Raw genomic sequence first — 17,887 nt, forward strand, 5'->3', positions numbered from 1 at the left:
TAGGGAAAGTCATGGATTTCGACTATGATCGAAAATGGTCATGGACAATCATGATTTTCAGCAAAAAAATGCTCAAAAGTCATGGAAACTGGCATCTGGTCATGGACTTTGGATTCAAGAACATGCATATTTATTACATTCTACAAATTAGGTGCAAAATTTACTCGGCTGTTTCTTATGCTGCTTTTACCCGTCACTCCCAATTTTCGACACATTTTGAAGTCTAATTGCATCCGCTGCTATAATACTTGCTCGTTTTTCTTTACAATGTTATTCTACCATTTGGATGTTTTTAATTTTGTGTTCACTAGTTGTTTTACATAATTTTTGCTGCTTGTTTAAAGCTTCTTTTATTTTGAAAAATCATTTTACAACTAAAACGTTTTTTCGGTATTTTTAGTAATTGAAAATTATTGTGTGTCACATCAGATTTTTTGGAGAAAAAATAATAAATTTGTTTTCATGTAAATTCTTACATACATAAAAATTTTGTATAATTTATTGGATTCCAAAAAATATTTCCAGAAATTTTAGCTTTATAAATGTATGTCCTTGGTAGCAAAATAATTAAGTTGAAACTCAAATTTATTTCATGTGTATCACAAGAAAAAAGAAAACCTAATTAAAATTTATTATGGCCTGCAAAGTGATCAGTGAGTCATTGACTAAGCTTCTGTCATTGAATAATTTTCGTACTTGTTCTTTATTCTCGAAGAAATAATGCAATAATTTATGAGCTAAATATATTTGATGTTCATATTTTTAGGGGTGTTTTGTGGTGAAAAAGGGTCATGGATCAAAAAAAGTGAAAAGTAAGTTGGCAATTTTTCGATCGATTTCTATTTTAATGAATAATTAATATTCATGATATTTGTGCAAGTTTCTATGTCTCATACTAGCTTTGTTTAATTGACTATTTTCCATTAATATTTAATTTATTTTTTGGAATTTAACCCATTAATAAAAAAAGAAAAGAAAAAAAAACCTCTTGTTCAACTTTTTTTGCAATAGGGGCTTGCTTTCTTCAGAGTTTGTAAAATATTTTGTTATGCTCAGTAAATGGTAGAGATGGGATGAAGCTTCAGTTAGCTGAGGATGCATTGAATATGTTTTGTGGTATTCACGAATGTCGGACTTGTGGCCGGAGGGTCCGGAGTTCGATCCTAGCCGGTTAATCCACCGTCTTCATTAATGGAGGGATGTTAAATATGCTTGTGGTCACAAAGTCCTCCAAGTGAAACAATACTTCTGGGGGTGCTGGACCAGGGATTGCTCGGTTACTAAAAAAATCAGAGCTGTCTTCAGGGTCTCATCCAACTGGTTAAACTATAAATAGTAATATGTACGGGGGACCCGGGAGTGAAATGTGAAAAGTGTAATTCATGAATGCAGTCTCTTAACCAGCGTCAGATATCAGGGGCTTAAGGTCCCACAAGTGTTGCTACAGCCACTCTCAGTTTGAGTTACGTTTGTGTGACCCTAAGCCCCTGATATGAGACTGTTGACCCTGGGTAGTTAGTCTGTTTACGGTTACTGACATCACTGGTTATTTTCTGATTCTTCTGACTGAGCTGCTGTTTTTATTAATGCATGTGATTAGTTTTTGATCAGAAGATCAAAGTGTCATCAGAGAGAAACTGAGCACTAAGCATAAATTTTTTTAACTATGCATTTTGTGACCAAAATTAAATATTTTGTTATTTTTAAAGATATTAGTATAGTATAAATTACATAGCATCTTCAATTAATGTTGACTTAAATCTGGTAATTGCATAGTTATTATGTTTTGTTTAATTTTGGAAAATGTAAGCTCTTTATATTTGCAAGCATAACTTGACAGAATTAGGGTTTTGGACAGACAGGTGGTTTTTACTGTCAAAAACTGCTCCGAAGTGTTTTAAGTAGGAGATTTCAATCCTTTTGCATCTTCTAAAGTTTTCAATTATATAAAAACTTGAAGCAATCTTAACAAATGTTACCCTAAATCTACTTATTTTAAAATTTAACAGTTTAGTTTTAAAAGATGTATCTAAGTTATTAAGTATAACTGACCACAGTATAAAGCACCCTTATTTGCCAAATCTAGAGTTTCAAATCAACAGGTTTAGTTTACCAAAAACCACCATTGCAGAAAATTGTACACAGATTTTTAATATTTGAATACACTTCTGAATTAAAAATATAAGTTCATCTGAAAAAGACCTAATTTTTTTAATCAAAAGAAAGGAACTGATCGGTCTAAATAAACTTTTATTTCAAGACTTTTTAGTATTTTATTTTTCTACCCAATATATAGTATAAACAATTTTTCAGCGTAATTTGTTTCATGTTTTTTTTTTTTTTTTCAGGCGAAACTAAAGTTACAGACACATATGAGCATTTCCAGGCCATTTGGTCGAAAATGCATGCAGAAATACAAGTAATACTTTTATTTTACCAGATTTAATAAACTTTTGCCATTATATTATTTTGTTTTGTTTTTTTCTTTTCATTTTTTTTTATTCTAAGTTTGAAAAATTCATTATTATATCTTTTTTTTTTTTTTTTTTAACTTTGAAATCTGAGGAGTTAAGTTGTGAAAATTGCAGCATTTTTTTAATTGGAAATTATTTTACAAATAATAAAACATTTATCCATAATCCAAGATCAGTATATTCAGTTAAAGTTGTGATATTTATTGAATCACTTGTTTCTTTTATAACCTCATTACTTGCATTACAAAGACTTACATTTAAGTCATCTTTTCTTCAAAGTTTTCATTTAAATCTTCTGAATCTTCAATAACCATTTCTTCTCTTTTTTAAAATGTAAAACTTTCACAATAACTCTTGATCTGGTCTAGTGGATTCAGTCTTCAAAGCAAAACAATTGGTTAACTTTTTAACCATCCCTTCTCTAAGGTCCTAATCCTCCGGGTTTAGGGTTGGGTTTGAGGCTAACAAAATAGCCCTCTAAAGAACCTTTTGTTCATAAAGATAAACCTGATTGGGACTCCTTGGCTATCCTGCAGAACTTTTTAAATTTTTCTTTTCAATTCAGTATAATTTCAACTTCAACCTGTTTTTTTTTTTTTTTTTTTTCATATTCTGTGGTGAAAATTCTTGATAGTTCTAGTCAGCTACTCTTTGCACTTTGTTATTCAATGGTGGTAGAATATGCAAAAGTTTTTGCTGGAGTTTCTTTTTATTCCTTCAGTAAAGAAAAAGCTATTAATTTTTGAATAATTTGCTTTATTTTTAGGTTTATTTTTCACATTATCATTCAATATGCTTATTTTCAGGATGTTGCAAGGAAAACTTATGAAGGTGTATTTGAAGAAATTTTACTATTCATTTCTAATTGCTTTCCTACTCCATTTGAAAATCAAGTGCATGTCCCAGCTGGAGTTCTTGAAATGGGTAAGAATGTACCTTTAAAGCATTTTATACTGGTTTAGTTGTTGCTACTTTGAGAATTTTAATTTGAAAAAGTTATGTTCTGGATATCTAATAATTTTGTTACATTAAAATATTTGGTAATTCAATAGTGTCACAGTATTTGTTATTTATACAGAAGCAGAATAGTCTCTGAGAATGAAAATATTATTGGCAGAAGGTTTGAAGAATTTCATTAAACTAATAAAAAATAGGGAATGTCATAAAATAAAAAAAGTAAAAATTGGAATGTTATGTGCCTAAATAAAGCATTCTAGGTGTAATGAATGGTTTGATAAAGTCATGACCTAATCAACTCAGTTTTCAATGTGCATGTGCATTCCTGCCAGCTTTCTACGAAAATTTGGAGATTCGTGAATCTCTCTCAAGTCCACAACTTAGCCTTTATTCAAATGAGTTGGAGTAAAATCAGGAAAATGTTACCGTTCTTGAATATTTTCTTTACAAAAACTGTTCTGGGAAAGGTTTCTGAAATTTTGCGCTGCATATAAGTTTTTCCTCTAACTTTAAACCGCATTTTTTGTACTTAATTTCCCGACTTGTACGCGAGTGCTTACAAACAGTAGTATATTTGTTATTCAGTGGCATTGCTACCATTGGGCGCTCTGCCCCATGTGTCACCCTTCTTGGGGAGGGGGGAGGGGTGACACCCAAAGTGGAATTGTAAGTTTTTGAAAAATATAAGTATGCTTCAACTGAGAATGTTTCCCTTAATATTTTAAATACATTTCATGATATCGCTGTTGCATCGGAACTAACTGCTTCTGAAACGACTAACTGCTGCAAAAATTATCAAAGTTAATTGAAAATGCATTTTTAAGACTACAAATTTGAAAATTGCTGACTGTTAGAGCTTTTAGCAAACGCTTCAAAGCTTTTGAAATTATACTTCTTTTGGTTCAATTACGGTAAAATTTCCACATGAAGCAGAAGTAATGAAATGAAATACAAAAAGAAGTGACTTCCTAAATCGGCTCCAAATCCAATCTCAGTTTGGCAATATTAAGCTAGATTCCCATAAAACTCCATGTTTAAGTCAAGTTTTTTGTAAACAATCTCTAAAACTTTCTTTTCTGCACCAATTCAGGGTAGGATTATTTCTCATTGCTCAAAAATAATTTTTACCCAATTTGATAAATGTCTTAATTGTAATACATATTATGAAATATTTTAATTCATCACAACAATATGGCATTTTATTTTATCATTATTTCAAGGTTTTCACAATTCATCTTTTAAAACTGTTTTCTTATTGGTAGCATGTGATATGTATTGCTTTGTTTATCTTTCATACAACAATCTTACACTGTGCTTTTCATTAATCAGAGCTATTGATGTAAAGCTGTAAAAAAAGAAAAAGTATAAATTCTATCTGAAAGCATGAGTACAAAGTACATTCACCTTTTTATTTATAGTGATTATTATTCCTTTTTTTTTAAATATAACTGAAGAAAACATTTCTTGTGTGTTCAATAATGAAATTCTCAATCATGAATCAACTCTTGCATTAAATACCTAACGCCTTTCCACTTTTCCTACTTTGTTGTTTTTAAATTCCTTTGAACCCCACTTTTTTTTTTTTTGAAAGAAAGTTATTTGATTGTCTTTTTCATATTATAGATGTTTTTTTTTTTTTTTTGATAAAAATACATTAATCAAACATGTCAACTCTACTGCATTTTGTTTCATTTTTTAAAAATATAATTTATAGGAATCAACATGCCAGACCATGCTTCAGTTTTCTATTTACTACAGAAATGTCTAGAGGATAATAAGTACCTTACTGTAATTCTAGACTCAAAGAAATGTGTTTCTTTTCCAAACCTTGTTGGAACACTTTATGCTGAAATTCAAGATAAATCTAAAGTAAGATATTGCAAACTTGTTCTTTTCTATAACATTCAAACCCATCACTTAAATTTTTTCTAAAGGGCACGTAAAGAGAACTATGTACATTGTATTGAAAAAATTGCAACCCCCTCCCTATGATTGTCCTGATAATATATACACACTGATCATACACAGACAAATACATAATGTAAGAAAAAAGAAGTAAAATATTTTTTTGAAGACCAAAAATAAAATCAAACATTGTGTAGATATATGTGCAGTAAGCAAAATGAAAATAACAGCTGGAGCTGGATTCAGAGTGATGAAAGTTTCACCGGAAGACGGTACGTCAAAAAACAATTGAAAAGTAACTGCACAGAAAATCAAAAATTTAGTTAAAAAAAAAAAAGAATGTAATCCTTAATGTACCATATAGTGAAGTATTAGGCTCAACACACGGAATACACTAATAGCAAATGCAAACAAGGCATATATTATTACAAAAGTATTAAATTTATATTAAGGTTTTCTTCAATTTGTCAAAAGTCGGAGACTAAATTGCCGACTGGACCTGTTTTCAAAAGTTGAGAATACTATTGCTTACCTTTAAACCAATAAAAGAATGAAAGCTATATCCCATTGGCTATATCTATTGGCTATATCTAGCTGAAAGCTATATCTATTCCCGTCATCATCTTTTTATTAATTTTTTTTTCTAAAATTCAGCTTTTTTACAAACTACAGTAGCACATCGATTAACCAAGGTTTCTGTTAACCGAAGCAATAATGAAGTCTTTTTTTTTTTTTTTTTTGTGAATAGGTAAGCCCTGGGAAAGACAAGGTGTTTTATTTCTCTTTAAAAAAAACGTAAATTTGATAAATTGATGAGTTTTTAATTTGAAAATAAACATATTTTCTTGAAATTGTTAGTTTTTTTACGCATCTCTCAACATCTATATTGGCATTGTAAAAACTTCAACTGATTTTTTAAAACTTACTACAATTAATTTTCCTATTTTAGTTTTTTAAATGTAAAACATTACTTTTCATACGTTTATTTTCATCTTTTCAAAACACTTGATTGTATTTTTAATAATTTTATCTTAAAAATTTGCTATCCTGACAAGTTTTTTGTACAAAGTTTCTATTAATCGAGATTTACGTCATCCGAGGCACTAGCGCTCCCAATTAGCTCGGATAGTTGAGGTTCTACTGGACATGACAAAAGTGAAAAATTCTTCGTACCAAAATATGTTGTGGTTATACATTATGTAGTTTATGTTTTAGCTCTGAGTCTTGAAATAGCTGTTTGAGAGAGAAGAGGATTCATAAACAGCAACTACATTGATCCTCAAAAGATTGTCAAAAATTCCAAAGGGCGAAAAAAAAAAAACCCATTAAATAAGTATCTAATTTATCTTAAGTGTATGCTGCATCTTTAAAGTATAAGTAAGTGCTAGCATTTAATATTTTATAAAATTGTACTTTGTTCTCTGATTAAATATTCCTACAGAAAAAAAACATTAAATCAGTTAAAGTTTGTCTTTGGCTAAGACTTTTGTAATATGGCTAATACTTTCAAAATTTGTTTAATTTAGTGGCTAATAATTCGAAATTCTTAGCACAGCTCCTGCATAAAATTGTGACAAGGAGAGGTAGTGGGTAGTTAGAAGTGTTTATGTTAATGAAACATTACATGAGACCCCCAAAGCAGAATACTACTAAATTTGCGACGTACGTCGCAGAACAGAAGCCTGAGCTGCAGAACAATTCTGTTCAAATGTGAGAGGAAAACTCAGACAAATTTTCTGCAGAAATTCTACTGATTTCAGTGAAATTTCTGCAGATTTTCTGCAAATATCTTCCAACACAACATAAAATTCTGCAGAGCTCTTAAAATTAGAAGAAAATCAAAAATTCTCGAAAATACGATAATTCAGCGGAGAGCTCGCGAAAAGTGTTGAATTCAAAAAGTCATCTGCTGGAACTTTAGATTTACTTTGAACTCAAAGAAATATGCAGAATTTCTGCAAAGTTCTATCTTGAGTTGGACGATATTTGTGGAAAATCGGCAGTTTCTGGAGATTTTCGGCAGAAATTTCACGTTCTAAATCTGAAATGATTCTGATTTTTCTAGCCTTTTTGTGTTTCTCCTTCTCCTTATTTTTCCCAATCGACCTTCATCCATTGCAATTTCCTCCATAAGCGTATGTTTTGGATACATGTCAACATTGAAACACGTCCATCGCCGAAAATTGCGTGTCTTATTTGAGATTTCAATCCTTTTGCATTCTGAAAATATTTGAATTGTTTAGAAAGTTTTGAAGCGTTTTATTATTTGCTACCTTAACTCGACTCATTTTATTTATTATTTTTGTAATTTACTTATTTATTAACATTATTTTAATTTCTCCTTCATGCCATGTAAAATTAACCAAAAAGAAACGTGATTTGACGCCTAGGTTCGGATTTTTATAAAATTTTGTATCTTTGCTCTTTCTATGCATTTAAAAAATAATATAAAATATTTTTGTAGACTCAATTGGTTTAGGTTCCACATAAATGTACGCCACTACAGTAAAGTTTTAAAAACTGAAAAAAAAAAAAAAAAAAACCTTCTGTATGAAACGATTTTGATTTAGGGCTCCCGATTTGTGGAAAAAGTCACCTTGGTTGCTTGTGTATACAATGCTTGAAGTACTTGCAGAACAATTTTGGTTAAATGATTTTACGTTGCAGAACATCGTCAAGTATTCTGCTTTAGGGCATGAGACATATGACAAAGAGGGGAGGGGGTAATGGTGAGGTGTGACACTTTGCAACTGAAAGTAGGGGGCCAGAAATGTTGAAAGAAAGTGTGACATCATTTATGAACAGCTCTTTATGGTATGCTTTCATTTCAATAATAATTTGCAATGTATTTATAGTCTCTCTTTTTTACCAATTTTAACTTCCTTATAGCTATGTATGCCAAGTGGAAAAAGGTCCTCAAAGTCGTCACATAAGCCTGAAAAAAATCCTGTCATTTTGTTGTTACAAGATGCTGAAACTATTTCACGGGATATTTTGGAAGAGCTGATACTTAATTGCAAGTATGAAAAGAAAAATTATGTGAAAATTATTTATCTAATGTTTTATGTTGTGTGTTTATTAAGTTGTGCAAAAACATTTGTTATAAGTTTGTGTTCTTAAAATTGACTTGGTGTCAAGATATAGAATGCTTTGAATGATTTTTTGAAAATATAGCATTTTTGCAATAATGATCTTCATGCTTTTTGACTTTCCTATGAAAAATCTATACCTGAGAACTAGACTAGCGCAAGTCCAAAAATTGTGATTTTCGGTTTATTAGTGCATTGTTTATAGAATTCTATTCAGGATCAAGCCATATGAACATAAAAAAATAAATATATAAAAATAATAAAAATTTAAAAAAAAAAAACTTTAATTATTTACCAGTGTTAAAAGAGCACAAGTCCCATTCTTTGTATTCATCATGCAAACGTTTTCCCTTTCTCATGTAAAGTAGTGATTATTTGACTTACATTAATCTGACTCTGAGGCACAAAAATATCTTAAGCATATTTACTGCAGTTTCTCATTGCATCCCATTTTTTGATACTTCAATTAGATATATATTTTAAAACAAAAGGATGTTCAAAATATTTTTTGCATCTTGAAATAATTGCTCTTCCGAGTTCCAAAATGGAAGTTTAAAATCTTTTAGTTTTTCATTAAAAATAAAAAAAGAATCTTTTATTGGGGTTATTGTGCAGCTTTGAAAAGTTGAGCTCCGACTCTGAAAATGTTTACCTCTGTTTCGGAAAATAGAGAGGGGTAATTGGCGCTAAGTTGAGTTGAGAAACTTTCTTAGTAGTTTTTCAAAAATATTCCGACTAAAATCAGAGCCAATAACGCATCTATTTTTCACTAAACTCCCCTAAAACAGGTAAACATAGCTCAACTAACCAGAGCTGCAATATACTTATTTGCACACTTATTTGTTTTTGGTTTTTATTGATGAATCATTTTTGTTTATGTTCAATCTAATAAGTTTTTAGTGCGAAAACTGGCTATTGTTGTTTTTACTTTAACTAATAATTATGCATTAAAAATTAATTTTATTTTCTCTTTCATTCCAGGCATTTTATGGGTACTCTTCCAGTGATTTTACTTTTTGGGATGTCATCTGGCTTAGTGACATTGAATAGTATTTTAACTCAAAAAGCACTTTGTTGCCTGGGAGTAAAGACATTTGCTTCAATAAATCCAATGGATTACTTAACACAAATAATTGAAGAGGTAATTTTCATTTCATAAATCATTTCCCCCCTTCCTCTCCCCTTCTCACTATCAACGGTTTGTTAAATTTCCCTTAGTTGCTTTGTAAAATGTGATATTAACAACATTATTATTATTGTTTTAAATGTTACTTTAAATACTATACAGTGATCTCTCGCTTATACGCGACCTCTGTTATACGCGTTTTTCTTATGGGCCTGGCCAGCGATATAGGGAAACAATGTTAACTCTGTTAACATAACCCTATATTTTAGGTTCTTGGAGCAATTTCATAAAAAGATAGGATGTATTTTAATTGTTTAAAACTCACCAGTAAATTCAAACTAGCCTGAAAAATTGATTCTCAGTTTTAAAAGGTATAATTACCCGGCGTGCGTAAAACCCTGAGCGTATAGAGAAATCCCCAAGTGACTAAACACCCGACAAGTCAATCACGTGTTTACGCCCATCGGCGGACCCGGACATAAGGTCAGGCCTCATGAGTTGAGGATCTTTCTGCCTGTAGCAGTCAAGAATGTAAATTTAAGAAATAGCAACAGTTAAAGGCTTAATTGTGAGTTGCTTTCAGATGCAACAGATGTAAATTTTGATGACGTCACATCATTGCGTCTGGGTAACAGAGAAGGTTTAAATAGAAAGGCAATCAATCAATCGATCTCTTATGATTTGCTTCCGTTCTGCAGACGGTGTGTTTTGATTTGAGCATGTGTGCTCGAATCGATTGATTTATCCACGCAGAGGACGTGGAGGTTTTCAGATATGTAGTAACAAGATTCAATAGCCTGCTAACAGTGCAGGATGTTCTAAAACAGTGCCCTACAAGTAACGAAGGAGTTTTTTAAGGAATATAAATTTGAAGAGTTTTTTTTTTTTTAAGTATTAGGCCTAACAGGGTTGGAAGGTTCGTCTGGCATATACTCGATTACGGAGCCGATCGGACTGGATTGAATCCACTATATGGTGAGGTAGCCTCTGCTAGTGGAAGGTTCCTGTTTTGCTTGAAGCTGGGCAAATAATTTCCTGTGCTGCTGTTTCTGTGGCATGGGTGTGCCTGGAATTTATTGACCATAGATTCTGGTCTGCTGTCCACGAGTGGACGTTTTCAACTCGTCTGAACATCCGATAGATGGATGTTACCTTCGTTGCTATGAGTGCCAAGTTTAAAATATGGACTTCCAGTGGTATGATTATTTAAATAGTTTTCTGGACAGCTGCCATCATTGTGGCAGGGCGTAGGGTAAATTTTTAAAAATATTAGGAACGTTTTAGAACTGTTGATGGTTTTTTTTGTAATTGAATCTTGTGATATTTCTCTGTGATATTTGTTTGTCGGGGGGGGGGGGGGGGGGGGGGTTTATTATATTTGAATTGTTAATTGGGGATATGCTTTTTATAAATGTTTGATTGTTTTTGCCTATTTACATTTTACACATGTTTTTGAATAAAATGTTATTTAAATTGAAATTCAGTTTCCATTGCTTCATTTCTCCCGTACTTACCATTCCACATCCGTTGGTCTACCTTTAAAAGGCCAACAAGTGGTAGCAGAACGTGGTTTGGTCTGTTTGGGAGAATTGATAAAGTTTTAAAAAAATGAAATTGTGTAAAATTTTAAGAATAGGAAAATTGCTGCTTGGTCAATTGAAATTTTATTGCTTTTAATTGAAGTTTAAATTGTTACCATTAAAGTTGCGACTCCTAATATGAAACTTGTAGTGAATTTAAAAACAAATCAATCCCCCATTGTTTTTGACCAAGGTAGCTGCATTTAAGTAAAAATCAAGTGTTTTCTTGAATATGAATTGATTCGCCGCCGGATTAATGGGAATTTTAAATAATTGTATGAAAATGTCTTTTAGTAATTTAGAATTTTAATTAATTAGATTTTGGCCGAGTGATTTTTAATAGCATATTATTGGGCTATTTTTCGGCAATATGAAAATAAAATAAGTGTCTCAAAACATGAAATGCTCCCATTGGGGGAATGTTTTGTAGACAGGTGGAAGACGTAGATATAAATAGAATGTTGGCATGAAACCTGTTTGTCAATGAATATAAAAGGTGTGACTATTTTGCAATTGAGGTCTTCCAATTAGAAACTAAAAGATGTTTCTGGAAAATAAAATCTAATTAATGAATTGAAACTAAAATTTATTTCTGTGGTCTAAATTAAGAATTATAGTGTTTCCAAAAGTTAGGGAAACTTTAATTTTGAAACTAAGTGTTTCTGAGGGTCCGGATTTGGGTTTGTTTCTGTGTGAGACTTAAATTCTTACGGAACCCTAAATCATGAAAAGTTGAAAAATTGTTTCATGAATTTTAAAAACAATATAAGAATTTTTTCAATTGATGCTTTTCCGTGTGTTTTAATAGCATATAAGGTTCAGCTATTGTTTCGGCTGTTACTATAAGTATAAGAATTAAATCAATTGGATGAGAGCCGAGGATTTTATTAGCATATAAGAGTTTTAGATATTTTTCCCGGTCGTAAAACATTTGTATTAGAAATTTGAAGTTTATGCCGTATTTTTAAATAGCATATAATTTTTCGCTATTTTTCGGCAGTAAAAACGAGTATGAGAATGTTCAATTAATTAGATTTGTGCCATGTATTATAATAGCATATTAGATTTAGCTATTTTTGGCTGTAAATATAAGAAATTGTTTCTCAAAACATGAAAAGCTCCCATAGGAGAATGTTTTGGAGACGAGGGGAATGACTTTGGATTAAGTTCCTGGCAGGCAGCCTTTGTATAAGAATTTTAAGTTTTTGGGCTTTCTTGTAATATTAGGTCTTCCTCAAATTGAAACTGTGTTGTTTCAGAAATCTAATTAATGAAGAGGAACTGAAAATGTTCCTGCAAATGTGAAAAATAAAATTTTTCTAAATTTAAGAATTATGAATGAAATTCAAAGTATGGAAAATTTTGAAACTGTGTTTCATGTGTAAACTAAAATTGTTTAGGAAACCAGTATAATGAAAATAAAAGAAACTAAAAATATTTCTGAAAGTTTAAATTTGGAAACTATGCTTTTGAAAATTCTAAAGTTAGCGAAATGCAAAACTAAAAGAGTTTGTTTTTGAAAAATTTAAAGGTTAGAAACTAGAAGTGTTTCTTGAAAACATAAACGAACAATGTTTGAAAATAAAAGGGTTTCTGATAGTATAAAATGTTATCTGGTTTTCACGAAGATCTAAGATGGGGGAAATACTGAAATGAAATTGAGAGGGTAACCGGATTGGAATTTTAACCGGCCTCTGTTTGTAAAAATATAAAAATAAAATTTTAGAATGTGTTCTGTGAACTCCATGTGTGAAAACAAGTATTTTAAAAATGTAGAAACTCGTTCAATGTTTTCATGAAATTTTTCAAATGTGTTTATACAAATAGTTTGAATTGTGTTTAAGTGTGCTTTTACGAATTGTCTCCAAGAGGGGGGAACTTGTTAGCATAACCCTATATTTTAGGTTCTTGGAGCAATTTCGTAAAAAGATAGGATGTATTTTAATTGTTTAAAACTCACCAGTAAATTCAAACTAGTCTGAAAAATTGATTCCCAGTTTTAAAAGATATAATTACCCGGCGTGCGTAAAACCCTGAGCGTATAGAGAAATCCCCAAGTGACTAAACACCCGACAAGTCAATCACGTGTTTACGCCCATCGGCGGACGTGACGTCAGGCCTCATGAGTTGAGGATCTTTCTGCCTGTAGCAGTCAAGAATGTAAATTTAAGAAATAGCAACAGTTAAAGGCTTAACTGTGAGTTGTTTTCAGATGCAACATATGTAAATTTTGATGACGTCACGTCATTGCGTCTGGGTAACAGAGAAGGTTTAAATAGAAAGTCAATCAATCAATCGATCTCTTATGATTTGCTTCCGTTCTGCAGACGGTGTGTTTTGATTTGAGCATGTGTGCTCAAATAGATTGATTTATCCACGCAGAGGACGTGGAGGTATTCAGATATGTAGTAACAAGATTCAATAGCCTGCTAACAGTGCAGGATGTTCTAAAACAGTGCCCTACAAGTAACGAAGGAGTTTTTTAAGGAATATAAATTTGAAGAGTTGATGTTTTTTTAAGTATTAGGGCTAACAGGGTCGGAAGGTTCGTCTGGCATATGCTCGATTACGGAGCCGGTCGGACTGGATTGAATCCACTATATGGTGAGGTAGCCTCTGCTAGTGGAAGGTTCCTGTTTTGCTTGAAGCTGGGCAAATAATTTCCTGTGCTGCTGTTTCTGTGGCATGGGTGTGCCTGGAATTTATTGACCATGGATTCTGGTCTGCTGTCCACGAGTGGACGTTTTCAACTCGTCTGAACATCCGATAGATGGATGTTACCTTCGTTGCTATGAGTGCCAAGTTTAAAATATGGACTTCCAGTGGTATGATTATTTAAATAGTTTTCTGGACAGCTGCCATCATTGTGGCAGGGCGTAGGGTAAATTTTTAAAAATATTAAGAACGTTTTAGAACTGTTGATGGTTTTTTTTTTGTAATTGAATCTTGTGATATTTCTCTGTGATATTTGTTTGTCCGGGGGGGGGGGGGGGTATTATATTTGAATTGTTAATTGGGGATATGCTTTTTATAAATGTTTGATTGTTTTTGCCTATTTACATTTTACACATGTTTTTGAATAAAATGTTATTTAAATTGAAATTCAGTTTCCATTGCTTCATTTCTCCCGAACTTACCATTCCACATCCGTTGGTCTACCTTTAAAAGGCCAACAAACTCTTGTTCATTTATACGCGAAACCTAAAATGCACCTTTCACTTATGCGCAATCATTTTTTTTTCAATTTTAAGTTAAGTCGCATATTTGCGCTTTGCTTATCAGAAGATTTGTACCCTTCTTGTTCTGTCTCTTGGAATGTATCGCACGCCTGTATTCCATTGTTCGAATTCTTCCAAACATGCGTTCTTTTTTGCACAAGTGAGCAATTGAGGGTGGAATTAGTCTTGTGATTGACATTGAGAGTGGAGAACGGGTTACATACGAAAAGGTTGTCATCATTAAAAGTCGTGGTCAAGCGGTAAGCATTGACGTTGCCTTTGGAAGATCTTTTCATCCTCGTAGACTATAAATTTGATCACGCATTTTTTTAGGTTTTGAGGAATTCGCTTACGTGCTGTACAGTGTATAAAAATAAAAGAACGTACAACTTCATTTTTTTAAAAATTACAATGCATAAACCGAAATTATGTGCATATTGATTCATTAATATTAGTACTGTACTATTAGTATTACTATAAGTGATGTAAACTTATTGCATTTAAGCTTATTTTTGGATTTTTCACTTATGCGCGAATTTTACTTGAGCGCGAAAATTTCGTTGTCCCTTTGGGTCGTGTATAAGTGAGAAGTCACTGTATTTGTAAACAAAAAAAAAAAAAAAAGTCTGAAATTCTTTATTGCAACTTTTTAAAATGAAACAAATTAACTGTTAAAATCACTTATGCTTTATAAAAAGTTCCTTATTCAAACTTCAAATTTCAATAAATATGTACCCTGTTATCTTTAGGAATCTTTTTTCATCTGCATGTACTAACAAAGTTTGGTTTTATACATTGCCCGAAAAGTTATTGGTTAAGTTTTCGTTTTTTGTCTTAGTGCATGAATCTGTAAATTTGAAATCACAGATTTTCTATTGTTGATTATGAAGTTCATTCGTTATAGTTAAAACTTGGGTTTAATATTCCTCCATTGGTTTCATTCATACCACAAACCACACCTTGATTTTTTGCCAAGAAGAGTCCATGAAATTCCTTGAAAAGGCTTTGAATTTTGGCAAATAGTATATGCACCCTGTCCTACACTTCTACTTCAGATAGCAGCCATGCTTAAACATAAAAATGTTCTATCGCTTCACCTTCTGATAATCAAGCCAAGAACTGATCAGGACTAGTTCTAATTTTAGGCCAGTGGTTAGGAAGTGAAAAAAGGTTGAATACGAAAGTAATTGGTGGAAAGCTGGAAATTGTTTTAATGTATGCCGTATGGGTCTGGAATGACCATACTAAGTTTCCCCCTTCTACTAAGTGAGCTTTAGCCGTTACAGCCAAATTGGTGACAAAAACACATTTTTTTTTTCAGTAATATAGCAATATCTCACAAATAACTCTTCCAATGGCCATACATATAAGTAGATTACTTGTTGATATTAAAATTCTGACCAAAATGAGTATCTACAATATATATCTTTATTAAATACTAAGTGCACAACTTAATTTCAGAGTTAGGCAAGTGCTTCAAAGCCAGAACGTACCTTCCCCACTCCCAACGGCCCTCCCCGAGACCCCCTGGAATAGAACGTCGTAACATTAAAACACATGGCGGTGCTTTCCTACCTGCGGAAGCAGCTACACTGGTATGTATTCATCCAGTTGACATACTAGATGTTGCTGGAAACAATTTATTTCATTACAATGTAACAAAGAAATGAAAAAGGAAGCGCAAAAATACTGATAGGTTAATTTCAAATAGAACTATCCAGAGAAAATGACTGATTTTGAGTGACATAATTTGAATTAGAAAGTCTGTATTATATTCAAAGTAAAAAGTTTTCCAGTTTGCTTCTTGAAGTAAATCAATTTTTTACTTTAAACAATTTAAATATTTAATCTATAATAATAAATGTTTTGCTGTGAGACCTGGTATTATATGAGATGCAGTTTAGATATCAACATAAAATATTACAAATTCAAAGTTTTAAAGAAATTCACATTAAAAACAATAGATTAGTACTTTTTAAAAATATATTGTATTATTACAACAATAACTTAAAGTACAAATGGCAGTCATCTAAAAAGTTATTATTTTCCTATTAACAGAGTAAAATAGCAAATATTTAAAAAAAAAGCTAAAAATTAATATACGCAGCAACTTTAAGCAGTTTTCAAAACATAGCTGAAAAGCTTTAAAAATTCAGACACATAAACCATAAACTAAAGAATTTGCAAAAATTACTTTAAAAAAATTAGTTTAGAAATGCAAAAATCATTTCTAAAAGTATGCGTAGTGAAATTACATTCGATTCTTATTTAAGATATTTTTTTGCTAGATCAGCAGCAATTCATTAAAAAATATTCATCTTTTTAATAAACAATAGACGATAAATAAAAATTCACACCTATTTCCATGAATGCTCAACTTTTGCATTTCATCAGTGCCTAATTTCTTCAACATATACAGTTAAGATGAATTTTATATACAGTTAAGAGTAATTAGAAAAGTATTTGATATATGATTATAGAAAAATGTGTGATTACGGTAACTTGAAATATGAAGGGCATAATAGAGAAAGACATCAGGCATAAAAAGTTACGAACATTACATAATATACATGTGGACAATATGCTAAGCAAGGCTAAAACATTTGAAAACATGCGAAAGAATAGTGCGTAGGATGGTGATAGAAAACAACATAATTTTCTCGCTTAATTTGACATGATAGTATTTTATGGCAGCTTTCAACAAACTTTTTAATTCTACGTTCTTTAACTTCAATCAAGTCACCTTCTGTATATAATTTATCCCAAATCACACACAGTCAAACAGTCATGACAAGTCAGTCACGTTTTTCCCAAAAGTTCACGTACATAATCACTGATTGAGCTATGTAGTACCATTTCTCGCAGCAAAACATTTAATATTATTAATTAAGTTTTCTTCAAATTGTGTAAATTAAAAAATTGATTTACTTCAAAAAAAGTGACCTGGAAAACTTTTTCCTTGAACTTAATACTGATTTTCTAATTCAGATTTGTCACTAAAAATCAGCCATTTTCTCTGAACAGTTCTACTTGAAATTAACCTATCAGTATTTTTGCGCTTCCTTTTAAGAACTAAAATGAGTTCTGTATGAAAATAGGATCCTTTTTCATTTCTTTGTTACAAATGAAACAAATTGTTTTCAGCAACATCTAGTATGTCAACTTGATGAATACTTACCTGTGTAGCTGTTGTACCTGTAGGTAGGAAAGCACCACCATGTGTTATGGTGTTATGGTGTTCTATTCCAGGGGATCTCCGGGAGGGCTGGTGGGAGTGGGAAAGGTACGTTCTGACTTTGAAGCACTTGATTAGTGATTTGAGCCTAACTTTGAAATTAAGTTGTGTGCTTAGTATTTAACGAAGATATATATTGTAGATACTCATTTTGTTCAAAATTTTAACCTCTACAATCTATATTTATGGCCATTGGAAGAGTTATTTGTGAGATATTGTTATATTAATGAAAAAACAGGTGTTTCTTGTCACTAATTTGGCCGTAACCGCTAAAGCTCACTTAGTAAAAGGGGAAAACTTAGT

General features: G+C 31.5%; 1 protein-coding gene across 1 annotated transcript in view; it reads left to right on the forward strand.

Annotated features, from left to right (window-relative positions):
• Positions 1-786: 786 nt before the first annotated feature.
• The window catches only part of LOC129221267 (origin recognition complex subunit 3-like), a 38,270-nt gene continuing 21,169 nt past the window's right edge, over positions 787-17,887 (forward strand). The window contains exons 1-6 of the mRNA XM_054855723.1: positions 787-812; positions 2,349-2,419; positions 3,281-3,398; positions 5,146-5,300; positions 8,226-8,356; positions 9,407-9,566. Of these exons, the coding sequence (XP_054711698.1) occupies positions 2,402-2,419; positions 3,281-3,398; positions 5,146-5,300; positions 8,226-8,356; positions 9,407-9,566 (582 nt within the window). The 5' untranslated portion in view covers positions 787-812; positions 2,349-2,401. The remainder of the gene's footprint in view (positions 813-2,348; positions 2,420-3,280; positions 3,399-5,145; positions 5,301-8,225; positions 8,357-9,406; positions 9,567-17,887) is intronic.

The sequence above is a fragment of the Uloborus diversus genome, chromosome 4, assembly GCF_026930045.1.
Source record: "Uloborus diversus isolate 005 chromosome 4, Udiv.v.3.1, whole genome shotgun sequence".
NCBI classification, from domain to species: Eukaryota; Metazoa; Arthropoda; class Arachnida; order Araneae; family Uloboridae; genus Uloborus; species Uloborus diversus.